Source organism: Heptranchias perlo, chromosome 12 (genome assembly GCF_035084215.1).
Source record: "Heptranchias perlo isolate sHepPer1 chromosome 12, sHepPer1.hap1, whole genome shotgun sequence".
In the NCBI taxonomy this organism is placed as follows: domain Eukaryota; kingdom Metazoa; phylum Chordata; class Chondrichthyes; order Hexanchiformes; family Hexanchidae; genus Heptranchias; species Heptranchias perlo.
Window position 1 is genome coordinate 39,903,507 of NC_090336.1, and position 21,670 is coordinate 39,925,176.

Here is a 21,670-nt window from a genome sequence, read left to right on the forward strand (position 1 = left end):
GAATACTGCACACAGTTTTGGGCACTGAACCTCTGGAAGGATATATTGGCCTTAGAAGAGAGGGGGAAAGGGAAGTTAAGGTAGAGGTTGAAATTGCAAAGAATAAGTGTTGAGGCTGAGGGAAGAAAAAAAAGCGGCGTAACTTGAATAGACACAGATTTTAAAGGAGATGTGGAATAGGGTGAAGTGCTCAGAGCGGGGGGTGGGCATGATGTGACTTCGTGGTGAGGGCCACACCGCCACCAAGCTTGGGATGATGGCAGGAGAGAAGGAAGGCTGCGGAATAATGGGCAATGGTAGGGATTGGAGGGAGCAAAGTATCTGAGAGGAGCAGTAGGACTGAAACTCAGACCAGGAGCAGTGAAGATTGGAACCAAGGAAGGGTACTCTGTAAATCCAAGGGATCAGTGCAGATGTGGAAAAAGATCTGAGGAAAGCTGAAGGGTGTTGAACAAATCAGATCGGGAGGTTGAGATGTTGATCCAATCTGGTCCAGCAAATAGTGGCGGTGAAGTTCTGGTGGATTGGAGCCGAATAGAGTTAGCATCAGTGGGAAGCAAATAGTTAGCAACAAGGGGGAGATAATTTGGTAGCATCTGGAGCGGGTCAAAGCTGGCTAGATGGTGACTGGAGAGTCCTACTCAAATGAGTAGAATCCAGTAGAAACACAGTAGGTCGTGCAATAGAAGCATCCAGCAGAGAGAAATGTTGGGTAACATCAGTAGGTGGGGGATGGGTTAGGAGCAGATTACTTTAAACTTGGAATTATTAAATTGGCAGAGCAAAGTCATGACAGCTGAGCTATAAAGTGTAGTCTGGCAAAGTCCAGGAAATCAAATGAAACCATGGTCCCAGCTATCAAAACTGGGTAAAAACACAGAATAAATGGGATTGGGAGTTGGGTAATGTGCTCTACCACTTTCAGTTTGAAACTTGTATATTGGTCCTTTGTCTTTTAAAGCTTACTTGTGTTATGGCAACAGACATTAAGACTAAGTACCTGTAGGGCATTTCTCTCTAATCTGGTAATGGACTATCCCTGGATTTGGGTAACACTTAGCCAGTTGGATTTCCTTCCCAATAGTCCTCTATCTCCCAACTTCCAGGGGATTCTTAAAGCCAACCGTTTCATCCAACCAACCTGAAGGGGGAGAGAAGATGATCATTTATACAGTTCTCTGGCCAGTAAACCATATGTGATGAGAAGAATGTTCTTCTCTCCCTCTTTCTCTTGCTTGGCCTGCTATACATTTGATCAGGGTGCTTTTGCTCCTTTAACTGTCTTTTACTTTAACTGTCTTTTATTGCATGCAAAAATTATTTTTGCTGATGAATTTCCAAATCAGTTTGTTGACTAAATCAATTTATAGCTGCACAATTCCATTCCAATTTTGAAAAGTTTGAGTGGACAACATTCTCTGGCATATTTCCATTTGCAAATTGATCTTTATAAATTATCCACGTTTAAATTGTACTAATGCAATAATTAAACATCCAAAGATTAGTAAATGCTTTATTAAGTGCTCATTTGAGGAATTACAGATGCCAGTGTATTTGAGGAAATATCTGTGTTGAGCTGTCCTGGGTTCTGTGGTTGTGAACCTTCATGTGGTTTGACAATATCTATCCCTGTTTCCAAAAGGTGTTCAGAAAATGACATTGCTTGCATACTATTAGATTGCGTGTGCCTAGTTTCAAAGGTTGCTCATTCCAAGTACGTCTCAAATTCCTTGGAGGCCATTTCTGATTTTAAAAAAAATTTTGATGATTCAAGTATTTTTTTCCCCTCCATCTTGTATTTGACTTTTTACCACAATATTTAAGCCACTGTTCTATTGCCTCTGTTCAAAGCAGGTGTTGCTAGCCAAAGTGCAGTTTTAAAGGGTCCAGTGGAGCTAATTTTTAAATGATGTGTTAATTTTCTCCCTCTTCCTTTCCCACACCCACCATTTTTTAAAAAAAAAGGTGTTTAATATGAATGCGCCGGTGCCTCCTGCCAGTGACCCTGACACCCTCAAGCAACAGAGTCCATATCAGGCCAGCTATAGCCAAGGTTTCAACAGCCAGCCTCAGCATCAAGTGGAACAGCCTGAATTGCAGCAGGAAACGCTTACAACTGGTAAGAAAGTCTTCCAAATAAAGCTGAAGTATATACTGTTGCAAATTGATTTGTTTCCTATGTGCTGAAGTAATTTGCCTGTAAGTGGACCTGTATGGTTGTGATTTTATTATGCAGTCTGAAAAAGCTTTTAAATTTTGAGTGTTTCTAGGTTTGGGAGAAGATGGGTTATACACCTTAGTAACATTAAATTGAGTACATTTTAATGTGACCGGGCTCATTAGTCCACCTTTAGATACCTGTGCATTTTCAGGTAATTCCATTTTCATTCATCGATCCCCAGTTTGAACAGTTTTTGGCAGTGTTGCCTGTATCTAGGAAAGGCTGTACTATAGAGGCTCACAATGCCAAATGAAAGGATTTTGTGCCATGATCACAATTTCATCGTTATCATCTTTTGGAAACTGCTGGATCAGGGTACTTAATTTGAAAAGACTCTGTCTTGCTATTTCTGGCTCGTGTCTATGGAAAATTCTACGGTCAAAATTATGATGCTTCTGGAAGTATGGCCGTTTGTTTTTGTCATTGAGATTTAAGTTTTGACTCTGAACAACCTATTGCCAGAAATGTTAACCTGTGGGTTTTTGCAAGCCCCCAAATGATTGCTTTGCTAGCTCATGACTCAGTTCATGAGCAGCATTGGTGGTAATTTAATCTTATCTAGAACATAATTCTCTAGTCTCATTCATGTTTCTGATGAAAATTATATGCGCATTTCAGTTTCTCAGGAAATTATGGTGTTCAAGTTTTATCTCCCATTTGACGTTTCTTACATTGCAAGAAGATATCAAGAAATATGCATAGGAAGTTAACTATTTTGGGGGTAGCTTTACAACACTATTGTCCTATCTGGATAGTTTGCTTTGGAAACATGAGTTCAGCAAAACCATTAATAAGCAGAGTTTAGGAATGTTAGTACGGTCAATCGCCTTGTCAAAACACATCAGGACTCACCAAGGGAAATGTAGTTCCCTTTACGTTTGCTTTTTGGCTTAACAAATGGAATGCTCTGGGCCATCTGCAAGGCAGGGACTTGGCACTATGTGTGGTTTTAGTAATAACTGACTGCTTAGGACATAGTGCTTTGTTGTTGCTGTATTAAGTCTGGTGTGAAGATGTATCCTTTCGAGTTCCATTATGATGATTTGTTCTGCTTTGCACTCTGAGATGGATGAAAGAGAAAAAATAATAAGTTGCAAATACTGGTAATCTGAAACAAAAGCAGAAAATACCAGATACATACTGAAGGTCAGTCTGCAAAGAGAAAAAACAGGTTGATGTTTCATGGGCAACTTTTGTCAGAACTAGAAATAGGGAGAATATTAGATTACATGCTTTAGATATGGCCTTCCCTATTCTTTGGAAGAAGTTCAGTCACCATAATCAAAGCTTTATCTCAGCCTACCCTCCTGATCTGGAATTGTTCTTTTGTGTACTGTATTACACAGCAGAATATAAGCACATAACAAGTAAACGGATAGTCAAAGATGGGATGGGATCACTTTGAGATAGAGCTATCTTGTACTTGAGAGTAAAGGACTAGCATAGATGCCTCAGTAGAGAAAAATGAAATTGGAATTTTAAGTATCTGAGGAGAATGTGGAAGGGCTATTTGTAGGAGGTAAATATTCAAAAGGAAACTATTAAAAAAATTAATGGGAATGACCAAAGAGTCTGATGCATTCCAGGATACTGAGGGAGGTTGGGTGGGAATAGCAAAGGTGTTAATCACTAAATTGCAAAAAATTCTTGGAAATGGGAATTGTGCCAAAGGACTGGAGTGTGGCAAATATTACACATCTGTTCAAATAGAGGATATGCCAGGAAATTATAGCCCAGTTAGTCATAACTTGGTGTGGATAAACTTACTGAATACTTAAAATTATGGACTAATCATAGCCTGGGTGTGTAAAGAGCAGGTGCTTGACTGATTTAATTGAATTGTTGAAGAATATGACTGTATAAAGGAAGTGTGGTGAGTGTTGTATACAAGGTTTTTTTCAGAAGGTGTTTGATAAGGTGCTTCAGAATATTTGTGGAAATTAAGGCACATGGAATTAAACATGAATGGACAGAAAGATGACCAGATAACACAATAACTGGGTAAATGGATATTTTCTTGATTACTGGGATGTGGTTTCATTGGATGTGTGCCTGGAGCACTTTTTTTTTTCCATTTTTATAGATAAATAATTTGGGCTTAGCAACAGGAGTAGGCCATTTAGCCCCTCTAGCCTGTTCCACCATTCAATGAGATCATGGCTGATCTGTGACCTAACTCCATATCTTCCATAGCCCCATATCCCTTAATACCTTTGGTTAACAAAAATCTATCAATCTCAGATTTAAAATTTAAAAATTGAGCTAGCATCAACTGCGTTTGCAGAAGTGTGTTCCAAACTTCTACCACCCTTTGCGATTGGATGTGTTTTCTAACTTCACTCCTGAAAGTCCTGGCTCTAATTTTTAGACTCTGCCCCTAGTCCTAGACTCCCCAATCAGCAGAAGTAGTTTATCTGTTCCCCTTAATATCTTGAAAACTTAGATCAAATCACTCCTTAATCTCTCCTTGTAATTTAACCCTTGGAGTCTAGGTATCATTCTAGTAAATTTATGTTGCATACCCTCCGAGGTCAAATTACCCTTCCTAAGGTATGGTGCCAGGTACTCCAGGTGTGGTCTAACCAGGGCTTTGTATAGCTGCAGCATAACTTCTAAACCCTTGTAATCTAGTCTTCCAGATATAAAGGCCAGCATTCCATTAGCTTTTTCGATTATTTTCTGTACCTATCCATAACATTTTAATGATCTGTGTACATGGACCCCTAAGTCTCTTTGGACCGCCACTGTTTCGAGCTTTTCACCATTTAGAAAGGACTCTGATCTATCCTTTTTAGGTCCAAAGTGGATGACCTCCAACTTGCCTACATTGAAATCCATTTGCCACAGTTTTGCTCATTCACTTAATCTATTCATATCTGTCTAATTTTATGCTTCCATCTACACTGTTTACAATGCTGCCTATCTTTGTGTCTTCGGCAAACTTGGATATGTGGCTTTCTACCTCGTCATCTAAGTCGTTAATAAGTACAGTGAAAAGTTGAGACCCCAACACAGATCCCTGTGGGCCCCCCCCCTAGTCACATCCTGCCAATTTGAGTACCTGCCCACTATCCCTATTCTCTGTCTCCTGCCACTCATCCAATTTCCTAACCAGGTCAATAATTTGCCCTCAATTCCATGAGCTTCAACTTTAGCTAACAGTCTCTTAAGAAGGACTTTATCAAATGCCTTCCAGAAGTCCATATAAACAACATCCATAGACATTCCCCTGTCCACTACTTTAGTCACCTCTTCAAAAAATTCAATCAGGTTCGTCAGGTATGACCTACCCATTACAAATCCATGCTGGCTCTCTCTGATTAGCTGAAAATTTTCAAGGTGTTCAGTCACTCTATCCTTAATTATAGACTCTAGTAATTTCCCTACAACAGATGTTAGGCTAACTGGTCTATAATTCCCTGGTTTCCCCCTCTTACCTTTTTTAAATAGTGGAGTGACATATGCAGTTTTCCAATCTAAAGGAACAGTTCCTGAATTGAGAGAACTTTGGAAGATTATAGTTAGGGCATCTGCAATGTTCTCACCTTCCTTTAAAACCCTGGGATGGAAACCATTTGGTCCTGCGGATTTGTCACTCTTTAGTGCTGTTATTTTCTTCATTACTGTTAATTTGCTTATGTTAATTATGGTGAGTCCCTGATTCAAAATTAGTTTCCTTGGGGCGTCCGACATGCTATCCTCTTCCTCTACTGTAAATGCTGATGCAAAGTAATTATTTAAATATCCTCCTTTTCCTTATTTTCATTTACAGTATCACCATTATCAGTTTTTAAGGGGCCCACATTGCTCTAGATCACCCTCTTTTTTTTCCTATTATAATTGTAAAATATTTTAATGTTTTTGATAACCCTTGCAAATTTCTTTTCATACTCCCTTTTTGTAGCACTTTGCTGTTCTTTGTACCTCTCCCAGTCACCAGGATCTGTGCTATTGCATTTTTGTATGCTTTTTCTTTCCTCCTTTTGTTGTTGTCCCTGTCCTTTTGTTGTTGTCCCTGTCCTTTTGTTGTTGTCCCTGTCCTTTTGTTGTTGTCCCTGTCCTTTTGTTGTTGTCCCTGCCCTTTTGTTGTTGTCCCTGTCCTTTTGTTGTTGTCCCTGTCCTTTTGTTGTTGTCCCTGTCCTTTTGTTGTTGTCCCTGTCCTTTTGTTGTTGTCCCTGTCCTTTTGTTGTTGTCCCTGTCCTTTTGTTGGCAAGTGGAGCTCTTGCCCCTTAGGGGTATAAACTGGTTCTGTATCACGTTAAATTATTTTTTGAACACCTCTCACTGAACTTCTGACATTTTTCCCATTAACAGATTTGCCCAGTTTACTGTGGACAGTCTCTGTCTCATCCCGTTGAAGTCGGCCTTACCTAAATTTAGAATCTTAGTAGCTGTTACGGGTTTCCCCCTTTCAAACACACGTTGAACTCTATCATATTATGATCGCTATTAGATAAATGTTCTCGCGCTGTTTGGCTGTTAACTAAATCTGGCTCAGTACTCCATATTAAATCTAATATGGCCTACCCCCTTGTTGGTTCAAGGACGTTTTGTTGCAGAAAGCTGCCCTGAACACATTGAAGAAATTTGCTACCTTTCTGACATGAGCTTGTCTGCTTATCCCAATCTATATGAAAGTTAAAATTCCTGATTAAAACCACTCTGCAGTTGCTACATGTTTGTCTAATCTCTGCATTTATACATTCTGCCACTTCACAGCAGCTACCGGGGGGGTGGGGGAGGGTCTTTCCCCAACTCCCATGACAGTCTTAAATCCTTTTCTATTTCTTAATTCTACCGATAAAGTCTCCACTGCCTGCTTACCTCATAATTGGAAGTAATTTCATCCTTAATCACTAAGGCGACTCCTCCCCCTCTAGCAGTTTCCCTATCCTTCCTAAAGACCTTATAACCTGGTCATTTCCCAGTCCTGACCATCTTGCAGCCATGCCTCAGTAATGGCTGCCATATCGTACCCTCTAAGTTGAATTTGCGCCTGCAATTCATTCAATTTCCTCCTTTATATTCCGTACGTTTGTATAAAGAATGCTTATTTGGGCCGCACACCCTAACCTGTCCTTCTGCTCTAATGTTTTTCTCACACATTTCTTATTTCTCTCTCAATTACTTACGTCTTTTAGCTTTCCCTTTACCTGTAGTGCCTAAAGCATAATTTCTGACTCTCACTCCACTCTCTCCCTCTTCGATTGTTTTAGAATTATTATTTATTCTACCTTTTCTCCCAATTTACTAGCTTGAAGTCCTTTAAACAAGAATAATGATATGTTTACTGATGCCAAATTAGTGGTCCTGGTAAAGTACAACACAGATTGCAGGTTACTGCAAGAGGCATAGACTCAGCTGGTTGGCAGATGCAGTTCAATGCAGAAAAATGTGAAGTACATTTTGAGTGACAAAAGAGCACTTGCATTTATGAAGTGCCTAATGACCTCGGACATGACCAAGCACTTTACAATCAATGGATTACTTTTGAACTGCAGTCACTGTTGGAGCAAGAAGCCACAAACAGCAAATGAGTGAATGAATGACCTAATGTTTTTGCTGATGTTTGAGGGAGGATTGTCGGTCAGGGTATTTAACGTCCCATCCAAAAAGTAGCATCTCTCATAAGTTTACTGAGAAGATAATATAAGCTGACACAAGTATAGTGGGGTGGGAACCAACCGCAGAGTGAAAAGAAGTATACCCTAAAAAGAAAGGATGGAACGATCTATGTGATAGAAATTCATCCTGGGCGGTAGTGCGTTGACCGCCTGTTGTATGCCCCACCTGATGTTGAAGTCAGTGAAACTGAATGTCGGTCGGGGCGTAGAACAGGTGGCCGATGTGATACCATCCTCTTTGCACTACCACCCAGGGTGAATTTCTTCTACGATGGGTGCAGATAGAAAAGGCTATAAATGCAAATGAGATTCTGGATTTTGTATATAGGGGCCTTAAATACAAAAGCTGGAAACTGATGTTCAATTTATACAACAACAACTGCTGACGACACCCAGCTCTACCTCACCACCTCCTCACGAACATCTGGGGACGTGCCAAAATTGGGAGAGCTGTCCCACGGACTAGTCAAGCAACAGCCTGACAAAGCCATACTCGCAGAATCATACCTTTCAGCCAACGTCCCAGACTCTTCCATCACCATCCCTGGGTATGTCCTGTCCCACCGGCAGGACAGACCCAACAGAGGTGGCAGTACAGTGATATACAGTCAGGAGGGATTGGCCCTGGGAGTCCTCAACATTGACCCTGGACCCCATGAAATGTTATGGCATCAGGTCAAACATGGGCAAGGAAATCTCCTGCTGATTACCATCTACCGTCCTCCCTCAGCTGATGAATCAGTCCTCGTCCATGTTGAGCACCACTTGGAGGAAGCACTGAGGGTAGCAAGGACACAGAATGTACTCTGGGTGGGGGGGTTCAATGACCATCACCGAGAATGGCTCGGTAGCACCGCTACTGACCGAGCTGGCCGAGTCCTGAAGGACATCGCTGCGAGACAGGGCCTGCGGTAGGTGGTGAGCGAACCAACACGAGGGAAAAACCTACTTGAACTCATCCTCACCAATCTACCTGTCGCAAATGCATCTGTCCATGACCGTATTGGTAGGAGTGACCACCACACAGTCCTCGTGGAGATGAAGTCCCGTCTTCGCACTGAGGACACCATCCAACGTGTTGTGTGGCACTATCACAGTGCTAAATGGGATAGATTCAGAACAGATCTAGCAACTCAAAACTGGGCATCCATGAGGCGCTGTGGGCCATCAACAGCAGCAGAATTGTATTCTAGCACAATCTGTAAGCTTATGGCCCAGCATATTCCTCACTCTACCATTACCAACAAGCCAGGGGATCAACCCTGGTTCAATGAGGAGTGTAGAAGAGCATGCCCAGAGCAGCACCAGGTGTACCTAAAAATGAGGTGCCAACCTAGTGAAGCTACAACTCAGGACTACATGCACACGAAACAGCAGAAGCAATATGCAAAAGACAGAGCTAAGCGATTCCACAACCAACGGATCAGAACAAAGCTCTGCAGTCCTGCCACATCCAGTCGTGAATGGCGGTGGACAGTTAAACAACTAACGGGAGGAGGAGGCTCTGTAAACATCCCCATCCTCAATGATGGTGGAGTCCAGCACGCGAGTGCAAAAGACAAGGCTGAAGTGTTTGCAACCATCTTCAGCCGAGTGGATGATCCATCTCTGCCTCCTCTCGATATCCCCACCATCGCAGAAGCCAGTCTTCAGCCGATTCGATTCTGTCCACGTGATATCAAGAAATGGCTGAGTGCACTGGATACAGCAAAGGCTATGGGCCCCGACAGCATCCCAGCTGTAGTGCTGAAGACTTGTGCTCCAGAACTAGCTGCGCCTCCAGCCAAACTGTTCCAGTACAGCTACAACACTTGGCATCTCCCCGACAATGTGGAAAATTGCCCAGGTATGTCCTGTCCACAAAAAGCAGGACAAATCCAATCCGGCCAATTACCGCCCCATCAGCCTACTCTCAATCATCAGCAAAGTGATGGAAAGAGTCATCGACAGTCCTATCAAGTGGCACTTACTCACCAATAACCTGCTCACCGATGCTCAGTTTGGGTTCCGCCAGGACCACTCGGCTCCAGACCTCATTACAGCCTTGTTCCAAACATGGACAAAAGAGGTGAATTCCAGAGTTGAGGTGAGAGTGACTGCCCTTGACATCAAGGCAGCATTTGACCGAGTGTGGCACCAAGGAGCCCTAGTAAAATTGAAGTCAGTGGGAATCGGGGAAAACTCTCCAGTGGCTGGAGTCATATCTAGCACAAAGGAAGATGGTAGTGGTTGTTGGAGGCCAATCATCTCAGCCCCAGGACATTGCTGCAGGAGTTCCTCAGGGCAGTGTCCTAGGCCCAACTATCTTCAGCTGCTTCATCAATGACCTTCCCTCCATCATAAGGTCAGAAATGGGAATGTTCACTGACGATTGCACAGTGTTCAGTTGCATTCGCAACCCCTCAGATAATGAAGCAGTCCATGCCCGCATGCAGCAAGAACTGGACAACATCCAGGCTTGGGCTGATAAGTGGCAAGTAACATTCGTGCCAGACAAGTGCCAGGCAACGACCATCTCAAACAAGAGTGTCTAACCACCTCCCCATGACATTCAACAGCGTTACCATCGCTGAATCCCTCACCATTGACCAGAAACTTAACTGGACCAGCCACGTAAATACTGTGGCTACAAGAGCAGGTCAGAGGCTGGGTATTCTGCAGCGAGTGACTCACCACCTGACTCCCCAAAGCCTTTCCACCATTTACAAGGCACAAGTCAGGAGTGTGATGGAATACTCTCCACTTGCCTGGATGCGTGCAGCTCCAACAACACTCAAGAAGCACGACACCATCCAGGACAAAGCAGCCCACTTGATTGGCACCCCATCCACCACCCGAAACATTCACTCCCTTCACCACCGACGCATTGTGGCTGCAGTGTGTACCATCCACAGGATGCACTGCAGCAACTAGCCAAGGCTTCTTGGACAGCACCTCCCAAACCCGCGACCGTTACCATCTAAAAGGACTAGGGCTGCATGCACATGGGAACAACACCGCCTGCATGTTCCACTCCAAGTCACACACCATCCCGACTTGGAAATATATCACCGTTCCTTCATTGTCGCTGGGTCAAAATCCTGGAACTCCCTTCCTAACAGCCCTTTGGGAGAATCTTCATACGGACTGCAGCGGTTCAAGAAGGCGGCTCACCACCACCTTCTCAAGGGCAATTAGGGATGGGCAATAAATGCTGGCCTCGCCAGCGACGCCCACATCCCATGAACAAATTTTTTTTTAAAAAGAACACTTCCCACGACCCCTCCACTATCTCTGATTTGTCATACTGCTTGTCAGAGATGAGCAAAAATTTCCTCTAACGAAATATTGGCAAGGCCGAAGCCATTGTCTTCGGTCCCTGCCACAAACTCTGGTCCCTGGCCACTGTCTGAGGCTGAACCAGACCGTTCGCAACCGTTGCGTCCTATTTGACTGAGATGAACTTCTGTCAACATCCACTCCATCACCAAGATTGCCTACTTCCAATGCTGTAACATTGCCCACCTCCGTCGCTGCCTCAGCTCATCTGCTGCTGAAACCCTCATCCGTGCCTTTGTTACCTCGAGACTTGACGATTCCATGGCTCTCCTGGCCGGCCTCCCATCTTCCACCCTCCATAAACTTGAGCTTATCCAAAACTCTGCTGCCCGTATCCTAACTCATACTTAGTCCTGTTCACCCATCACCCCTGCGCTCGCTGAACTACATGGGCTCCTGGTCCGGGACTGCCTGGATTTTAAAATTCACATCTTTGTTTTCAAATTCCACCATGGCCTTGCCCCTCCCTAACTCTGTAACCTCCTCCAGCCCTACAACCCTCAGAGGTAGAGGACAAACCCAAGTAACGGTGGGTAAAGTAGATGATTAGCAGAAAAAAGGGGCGCATCAACTGACTCATTAAGAGACAATAAGGACGCAATTGTTTTCCGTCTGGGCAGACCCAGAAGCGCTCAGCAATGCCTGAGACCCTGGGGTGAAATTGGTCTTCAGCGGTTGTGCAAATCGGGCGATAGCAAATCACCAGCGCATATTACATCCTGCCTGGTTTTTTTTTCAATTAAATCAATGGAAAAGAAAATCAGGCAGGTTGTAACACTGGCTGCTGATTTGCTATTGCCAATTTCACCCCCTTCCTCCCCATATTTTCAGGGCAGCATTTGAAAGGGAGTCCAGAAATGAAAGGAAGGGGAAAGGAGATCGGATTTTCATGCGGAGTGATTAGCAACGCTATTCAACCTCTTCCAATTTTCGGGCCTTCTGCTGGTGTCACTTCGCGCACATGAGCTGGACCCCATGCGTGCATGAGCAGTTTGGGTCCTCTGACGTCACTTCCGCGGACGAGTCGTACCCTCCTATGACACTTCTTTGCCCGCGAAGTTCAACCGTCTAGGAGCTCTGCCTTGCTTCTGTGCTTGCTGCCTGAAATTGTAACTTGAAATCAATCGGTGCAGCTAAATTAAGGATTTGTGGTGTCTTTGTGCCTTTGTAAGGATCTGTCTGAGGGTAATAGCATTGAAGTAGTTAATCATACAATCAGTTGTAGCTCTATGGATTTCAAGCGAACAACTCACAAATGGTGACCGATCCTTACAAAGGAAAGCACAAGAACAGCACAGGTCGATTTCAAGCAACAATTTCAGGCAGCAAGAACAGCAGCAAAAGCAGCAAGACATGAGAACCTGGAAGTTTGAACTTAACGAGTGAGTAAGTTAAGTCAGTGGAGGTTGTGTCACCAGAGGCCTGAAACTGGAAGCAGCTGCATAGTGTCACTAATAACTCTGATATTTATAATACCTTGTTTTCTTGCTCCTGGTTTTAAGGATGGATAAATCTGTGGCTCTATACATTAAGACTGGGATTCTCTGTTGACATTGTTGTCATATTCCTTGATGGTCTTTTTTCCCCTCAAGGAAGAAATATTCTTTATTTTGATTTCAATGGTATTGATGAATGGGCTAGATTTTTTTCATGGTATCAGTGAACAGAAAATCTAGTCCAGTTCCTCTGAACTTATAATGGCCAAAGAAAGTTTAATTCCAGAACCTGCTACAGCAAAGCCACTTAACTCTTCAAAATTATATCTTGAGCCAGATAAACCGTCCAAATATACAGTCTAATCTGACGTAGTGCCTACCAGAGCTTGCAACTAACAGTTTGGCTCTTGAAGGCAACATGCTGTTATGGGACGAGTGAGAAATGTTCACTTTGGACACACTCCTGACGGCTGGAAAATTTTGCACCCTAAAGGACTAATAATTCCCAAAGTTGTTTTGACGCTGCAGATTGGCCAGACTATATCTCTCTTGCTATATTTTCTCCTGGGGCCTTAAAGTTAAGTCTGGCTAATTCATCCAGTCGTCATAGTGGTTTCCTGTGGATGGCAAATCCTGTCAGAGAGCATCCCCTGGTGTTGGTTTATGAAGGGGTGTGCAAGATCATGTGTTTTGCTCAACCTTTGATGCCGGTTTGAGATCTTAATTTTGTTTCCCACAAAGTTGCATTTTGGTGATCTTTTGACTGTTTTTGTCTTAAACAGTTGTACTCAAATTTCAGTTTTCCAGTTGGTGAGTTTCAAACTGTTAAGTTTGCTCTAATTTATTTAGCCATGTTTATCAATGATCCTTTACTCCTGACATTCGCTTAAGATTGCTTTGGTTTTTTTTGTTGATCTGTCCTTGGAGGCTTTTGTTGAATAGATTTTCTGTCTGCTCCTGGGCATTCGATAAATTGGCCAGCATTCCTACTGCTGATTGCTGTCCACCACATGCTGGAAATGCCTGTGATGTCTTTCACAGTCAAGTAACCCACCAGTACTATGTCCAGGCTCAGACATGGAGAAAGACTACATGGTTGAAATACCTGAAGGCTGCTGAATTGCTAGCTTCAGAGCAAAAGAGTGGGAGGGGGAGCTGTGGAAGGGAAGAAAGACACATCTAGCATTTGGCTTTGCAAATTGTATTTTGGTTTTTCTTAATCAAGGGAATTTTAAAAATAAATTTGTAGTAAACTGTCTTTCCCTGCCCCTACAACCAGGGAAGTAGTACTACTCCACAAACTTCTCAATGATTACCGTGGGTGGTGCTAACCTCTCCATGGCTACAGTCAGCGAGCTCGTGTCCAGTGATGCATATTTTTGGAATGGTGTCGTTTCTGCTCACAGAACTGGGTGATGATACACCAGACTGATCAAGATGAGTAAAACCTGGCAAATGGGGTTTAATGGCAAGATTTTGAACCCACACTCTTCCACATGATTTAATCATCCTGTAGGAAGGAGCACAAAGTCATTACGAGCTTGGGTAATGGTCTAGCTTTTTGTGTAGATTTTAAAATTGCAGATTTAGTTATTCTGTCACTTATAGAATTATAGGAACAGGAGTAGTCCATTTAGTCCCTCGAGCCTGTTCCGCCATTCAGTTAGATCATGGCTGATCTGTATCTTAACTCCATTTACCTGCCTTGGTTCTATAACCCTTAATACCCTTGCCTAACAAAACCGTAGCAATCTCAGTTTTGAAATTTTTAATTAACCTAGCCCCAACAGTTTTTTGGTGGAGAGAGTTCCAGTGCTTTCTGACATCACCCCTGAATGGCCTAGCGCTGATTTTAAGGTTATGCCCCCTTGTTCTGGACTCTCCCACCAGAGGAAATAGTTTCTTCTTCTCTCTACCCTATCAAATCCTTCAATCATCTTAAAGCAATTCTAAATGCAATTTTATTGTTAATATTGTGCACAATGAATGAAATTAGTCACGATTGCACCATTCTTCATTTCAGTTCTATCATAGAGACTGTGGCCATGACTTTACATGATGTGGTACTAAACTATGATTTGTTTATTTCTTTTTCTGCATAGTGGTTAGTCCTTACCATGCATCTCAAGACCAAACACATCCTGCTGGAGCAACTCACCAGCAACTATCCCAACAGCCTCAACAGAACTCGGGCTTTGCACGCACAGGACAGGCCTTCTATAACAGCAGGGGAGTGTCGCGTGGTGGGCCACGCAATGCACGCGGAGGAATGAATGGCTATCGGGGACCTGCTAATGGATTCAGAGGTAGGAGATAGCTTTTATGCCTCTGACTGGCATTTTGGGTGTAACTCTACTTGTAAAGATTGGAACAAAAATTTTTTTATCTAGTGAAGCTGAACTGTATTAATATAAATGACACTCTGCTTAAATATTGGGCCAGAATTTGCTGTAGCAAGGCATCTAACGGCATCTGCCATTAGTTAGACTTGCCCCAGCACCCTTCAGCTCAAAAAATTTACCCCCCACAAAGTTGTTGAATGTGCGAGCTGATAACAGCGCAGTGAAGGAAACAGGGCACTTGAGTGCACAGGGCAACCAACAAGGTATCTCCTTAACCCATGAGGTTAAGAATAGGGAAATAAACAGCAGAAGGACTGAGAAGGCGGGTGAATTCAATGTCACAAGGTACAGAAAGATTGGATTTAGAGAGAGAAAAAAGAGACCAAAAGGAAAAGTAAGCATTTTTGAAAATTTGACATTTTTAAATCTCCCTGAAAAATTCAAAACCTGAAGGAATAAAACTCCACACTTGTAAGTCAATTTTCAGTGCCAGCGAGGCTGTTCGGCAGTTAATAACAATTATCACATTGTCAAAAGGGTATTTGCGCTAGCCATAAATATCTGTGGATGGATTAATTCGTATCTACAGTGCAAATACAGCAACTTCATGACATTCCATGCATGTCAATGGTGAAGCAGACAGTGAAATGCCGTTTTTGCTAAGCAACTTTTGGATATTCGCATTTAACTGTGCATCTGCTCCTCAGCTGAAGTTGCTGTACCATTTACGCATAAATAACGGCAAGCACCATTAGCTTCAGTTATTTTGACAGCAAGTTCTTGCCCATTTAAAAAGTTTCAAGTTAAGGGTAACATGCCAAGTGTGAAGCTGTTGGGCTTTAAAGTTATTTTCTTGTGATTACAAAATGATAAAAGCCACTTGCATGTAATTTTATTGAGCCTAATTTTTTCCCCCTCTAAAATGAACGCAACCAGGGTCCCTCAAGTCGTACAACTATAATTTTCAAAATGATATCTTGCTCACCAATGGCACATTGGACGAAGGTGCTACCTAGTGAGCAGTGTCGTACAGCTCAGATCGCACCAGGTTCAGTTGTTGGGTAACTGATATCATCTGAGGCATTACAATTAGCCTGGCTTGGATGGGAGGGGAGCAGGAGGAGGAAAAATTATGTACGGCATATCTTGGAAAGTACATGGGTGTGGATTGGGCTTTGCTGTTATGCCCTCCAGTCGAACAGCCTGCTGGCATTCACTGTCTTCTCGTGCACATGAAGGATGACCACTTGGGCAGGCTATAGGAGGACACTTGGAGCCCGTGGAACCATATCTCCAAAAGATACGCCTTCATGAACGTAGGGGGGAAAATTTCTTGTGGATTTCTCTCCAACACCCAATATTTGTATGGGTTGCACTCTTGAGGATTTACACCTTTCATAATTGACCCATGTAAAATGAGTCGCCATCTGCATCTGGGTACTAGTCTTGCTGAAGTGATCCCATTCACATCAAAAATCCTAGTTAGTATTTCGTATTTGACTAGACATTTGTGTTTCAGGTGCATATGACAGCTACCGCCCTCCATTTTCAAACACTCCAAATAGCGGTTATGGACAATCTCCATTTTCTGCCCCTCGTGACTACTCCAACTCTGGCTACCAGCGTGTAAGTATTCTTCAACTACCATTGGCCATCTACGGTCTGAACCATAGATGTATTGGACAGAAAATATCTGAAGTCCATTTCAAAGCAGCTTTCTGACTTTGATACTAGTCTTTGAGCACCTGAAATCTTGTCGGTTTGTGAGCATCTGTTAAATCAGATGACTCAACGCCGCCAATGTGTTTTAGTTTTGTGATTATTGAGCAAAACAAGACCAACCCCATCCCAGTTGCACAAAGGACAGATTTAAGGGAGAATGCACCATAGCAAGAAAACCAAAAAGTGGAACTCTGAGGCACTTGTGTTAGATGCATCAAGGTACCATATGCTTTCACACTAATGCACTGTCATACTTTTGAAAAGAAACTGACATCAAGCACGGTCCTTACATCATTGGTTACAAAAATATTTGAAAGGGGTGAGTAAACAATTAGGATTAAAAATAGTAAAATGTAACATTTTGCAGGGGGCACTTTCAGAAGTGATAGACTGATGAGGTGAATGTTAAATAGCCACAAATGCAAGGCTGCTAAGTCAGCAATCGGTATAGTGAATTGCAAGTTAACAAACCCCAGCATTTTTAGCTATATATAATTGGAGTTGCCTAAGCAACTGCTTAAAGTTTTTTGTTAATTTGTAATTCATTAGACCTGATGCATTTGCTGCTGTTTAATAGCTTACTTCAGTTTGTCATTTCTGAAGATGCCTGCAAAAGTGGCGAAATGTGCATTTTTTAAAATCCCCCCCCCCCTTTTAAAATTGTAACCAATGATGTATAACCTATTTTTGATGCTTTTTTGACAAATAATCTTTGATGCGAACCAGGCCAGTTAACTAAATAAGAACTCCATTTAACACAATTCAGATCTTTTCCAGCATCCAAGTCTTTAATAACAAAATTCTAATTTTAACACCTGTGCATATTTTGGAGCTAATTTCTTCTTAATGGAACCCCCCATTGGCAATGCACTAGATGGTAAAATGTCATTTAAACCAGAGGCCAGTGTTTTAGCAAAGGTTCTAATCAATGTTACTGGGAGATAAGTCTGTAGCTTCCACACTGGTTTGCTTATCCATTTCAATGTTCCAGTTGTGAATTGGTTTCCGTGGTACTTTTTTCTGGGCAGAAAAGGAGCTGTTAAAACAGGGATTTTTTTAAAGAACAATTTCCATGAGAAAAAATCAAGATCATTGCTTTAAAAGCAAAAAATTCTGATATTTGGGATGGGGAGAGATCATTCAAATTGGTTGATGGAAACGTTCAAAGAAGTAAGCATCTTGTAAAAATGTACATTTATTTTCCTAGGTTTAGTCATTGGGAAATTGGGCAGCCAGATTCCTGGAATAACCCTACTGATCCCTTTTTTTTTCTTCCTGGCATGTATGAGACAGTTACAAAGTATTGATTCCCCAAAGTAACTAGCTTGAGACAGAAGCATATTCTCGTCTTTTTAGCAATATACTCTAAGTTTAGCTTTGTTAATTTGAAGTTTTTTAAGTCTATATTCCCATGTCACCTAATCTTGCCCTGAAGGAGCATGAGCAGAATGTTCTGACTATAGTGAAACCAGCAGAAATTCTAGCATGAATAAAACTGAATGTTAGTCCAAATTAAATTGTTCTAGATGTGCAAGTTATAGCCCTTGTGTCACATAGCAATCAGCCCCTATAAAAACTATATATTGTTTTGTAGGATGGATACCAACAAAACTTCAAGCGTGGCTCTGGACCTGGTGGACCTCGGGGCACCCCTCGAGGTAATGCTCAAGTGATGCGCTCCTAATGAAGGACTGGAGAAAGTGAAATATTGGGCAGTGCTTAATTTTGTCTTTCACAGCCGCAGTGCTGCTCCATTTAGAAGGAGTTGACGAAGTAAAATTTTATTCTTAAAAGTAGGCCACACAAACTCGATTCAAATGTCCCACCCAGAACATTTTTGTTGAAGCTTTAATCTTTGTTTTCACTCTTGTCAGCTTCGAACAAAAATAACCCTGCTTTATAAATAACCACGTTCAATTCTTGAGCAGAAACTGTTTCTGGTAGTTTGCATCTACATAGAGCGCGAGAGAAAGAGACGCCTGTGTTAAGAGAGCAAATGGTATGTCAGTTTTGTTCCTGAAAACTTGAAAATTCCTTAATTTATTTTTTTGTAAAAAAAAAAGAAAAAAAATTTCTTACTACCATCTTTATGCTGCCGCCACTTGTCCCTTTCTGGGAGTATTTTGATAAAGTTCATTTGCGGATGTTTGATTCACTGGTTTTTAAACTGAGGCTGTATTTCTTTTTCTTCTCTGCCTTTTAGAGCTCCCGAGAAGTCTGAGTTTGTAAATTGATGTTGCTGCATCAGAGAAAGTTTCAATAAAGATGTGTTGCACACTTGCAGCTTGTTGCTGATTTCTTTTTGTCAGTTTGTTCTTGTGGAGTCTGCCTTTTCCTCTGTCTGTCTCCATTCGCTCACTCTGGCTTTATGGGGAAATTAGCTGCATTTCGAGCAGTAAGGCACAGTTTGTTTTTGCAAGTTTTGAAATGGTAAGAGTTATAATTGCTGGAAGATCACTTTGTTTAGCTAATTAACACTGCATGTTAACTTTTTACTGATTCAATTAGCTGCTGATTTGTTATGAATAGAAGCTTCTGTGGAATTCTCAGTGTTTCTGTATGGATGCTTACATTTTATGGAGAAAGGACAGAACATTGGTAGCATGACAATTAAGTGATGACTCTTTAGAACTGTGAGGTCTGTAGTTCAAAGCTTTGAGTGTCAGTAATAAGGATGCAACTCAGCAGAATGAAGCATTGAAGAATCGGTATATGTGCAGTTTTCATAAAGTGCATTAATCATTAGTTGTTTTTGAAGGCAAGATCAATTTTTGTAAAAGTCTGGTGTACACCAAAGCAGCTAATATTTTGGATCTCATGGTGGGACAGTAATCCTAGTGGACATACTTGTGCACAATATTCCTATAAACAAAGCTGTACTAAATGCAGGAAGTGATATCTTTGTAGATATAAAACTTGCCTGTTAATGGGGTATCAATTAGGAATCTAGTATAACTCAAAGTAGCTGTTAGCCTCAGTTTGTTATATTTGAAACTCAACCCCCTGTCATCTGAAATGTGATGTACATCCTAATTAATTTGTTGGCTTGATTTACTTTGGTTATGCTTGGAGAATATAGTCCTTTCTCTGATCCCACCATAACTGCATTCTGTTGCAGACTTAAATTGGGTGCGATTCAGGTGGGATGTGCAAAATATTTTTCCCTCCCCACAATTTTTTCCTAATGGAACAATAAAGGGCAAAAATAACCAACTTTTTTTTCGAAATACTGGTTTCGAAGAAATTTAATTGGTGACTGCATAACTGCACCTCTCATGAAGGCTACCTGGTCACAAAATGACTTGTGTTCTGATTTGACGCTTCATTTATTACTGTGCAGACATAATGGTCTCCTTTGTTAGAGAATGAATGCTTAAAATTGTTCTAATCCATGTTAAATGAAAAGTGCCTGGAAGTTCAACCTATAACTTGGCTTTTTTTTGAAGAGGACTTCAATAGGCCCTCTGCAAGAAGGTCATTGTGTAATAGAGTCCAATTTGGTCTTGTTTGTGATGGTATTTGGCTTTGGTTAGTGAGTGGCTTTTTGTGGTACGAGTACCCGTTAGTGCTTTATGAAGTTGTAACAGCATACACTGCAGGATGTAAATTTATTGTGTATATACTTGCTTATACTGGTTCAGTACATTCACCAACTATAGAAACAGGTGTAGTATTTTGAAGTTTGGATATGAGTTACAGTTCTGAAAATTCAAGGATTAGATTTTTTTTCTTGTAAGGGGGTATGAATTCTTAGTAATAAGTGTTGCAGGAAATGCAGCTAATTTTCTTCAGATCTGATATAATTGCATTTTGCATTTGTGTGCTAGCACTTGGGATTTACTGCTGCTTATTCTGTCCTGATGGCTTTAACTGGAAATTATAATGTAAAGGGATACACAACATTGCTGTATATTCTTGATCTATCCTATTGCAACATAGCCCAACTGGCCTTACCTACCAATGTTCTCTTGAATGTTGAGAATTCATAGTTTACAGTTTCGCATCAAGGGAATTGGAATTCTGGTTAACTAAAACGAGGGTAATCTTTCACTTGATAGGTTATTGAGCTGCTCACCTAAATCTCTTGTTCACTCCTTGGCAGTGGAACCCAGCAACATTTAAATTTGAATATTGAAATTAATTTTATTTTGCGGAATAGGGGGCTAAAGCATGCACAATCTATTTATGGTGTTAAGTGGTAGTAGAATTACTGCAAATAGGGTAATTCAGCTGCCATTTGCCACTATCTCAAGTTTGAGAAGTTGGACTAACTGAAATCCACCCAAATAGGTTGGCCCTTTCTGAAATTTCTAAATAATTTCTTATGATTAATAACACTTATGGGATCTACATTCAAATTTACACTAAACTTAAACGGCTGCCCACATCCCAACTTTGCTTTTGGCTTAACTGTAATTTGGCAATTTCAATTTACCTTCCAGGTTGTGCCTCTTGTCCATGTTTTTTTTAAAGTTTTAAAAATGCGAATATGCTAACTTGCAATCTGCCAGTTGTCACTGCATGGGGTCTTATTTTGCCCCCTCTTAATAAAGAAGAATCTTTTTTTAAATGCCAAGAGAGATGCATAATGTAACTTCCACTGAAACCAGTTTATAGCTGGGTCAGAAGTGGGCTGTCAACTATGGCTCTTTCCTCTTTCTCTCTTCTCCCCCCCTCCCCCCCCCCCCCCCCCCCCCCCCCCCCCCCGCCGCCTCCCCCATCCTCCTCCCAGTGTTGTATATTGGGCTGTTCCACTGACTTAAGATAATGTCTCTGAATATGCAAACTCATGCTTATTGCAGTTCTGAATACAAATAGGATTTTAGAACTGCACATTTATTTCATTTGGTGGAATTATTGCTGTTTCACAGAGCAATCAATATAGAACAAGACAAAAGTGCAATTTACAAGCACTCAATGTTATGTCGGTTCATGATCTATCTGTGCCTCTTGTGAATGCTAAATTGCCAATCTTGCCTGTTTCTCACATGGTTTAAAGGATGCAAG

The 21,670-nt window shown here is 41.7% G+C and overlaps 1 protein-coding gene across 4 annotated transcripts in view; it reads left to right on the forward strand.

The window, feature by feature from the left end:
* The window catches only part of caprin1b (cell cycle associated protein 1b), an 86,315-nt gene that overhangs the window by 53,739 nt on the left and 10,906 nt on the right, over window positions 1–21,670 (forward strand). For 3 of the 4 annotated variants that reach the window (XM_067994027.1, XM_067994024.1, XM_067994025.1), the window contains 4 exons: window positions 1,966–2,119; window positions 14,702–14,905; window positions 16,461–16,567; window positions 18,258–18,321. In XM_067994027.1, the coding sequence (XP_067850128.1) occupies window positions 1,966–2,119; window positions 14,702–14,905; window positions 16,461–16,567; window positions 18,258–18,321 (529 nt within the window). Of the gene's footprint in view, window positions 1–1,965; window positions 2,120–14,701; window positions 14,906–16,460; window positions 16,568–18,257; window positions 18,322–18,866; window positions 18,944–21,670 lie in introns of those variants that run through there. The other variant, XM_067994026.1, reaches the window with a different exon arrangement.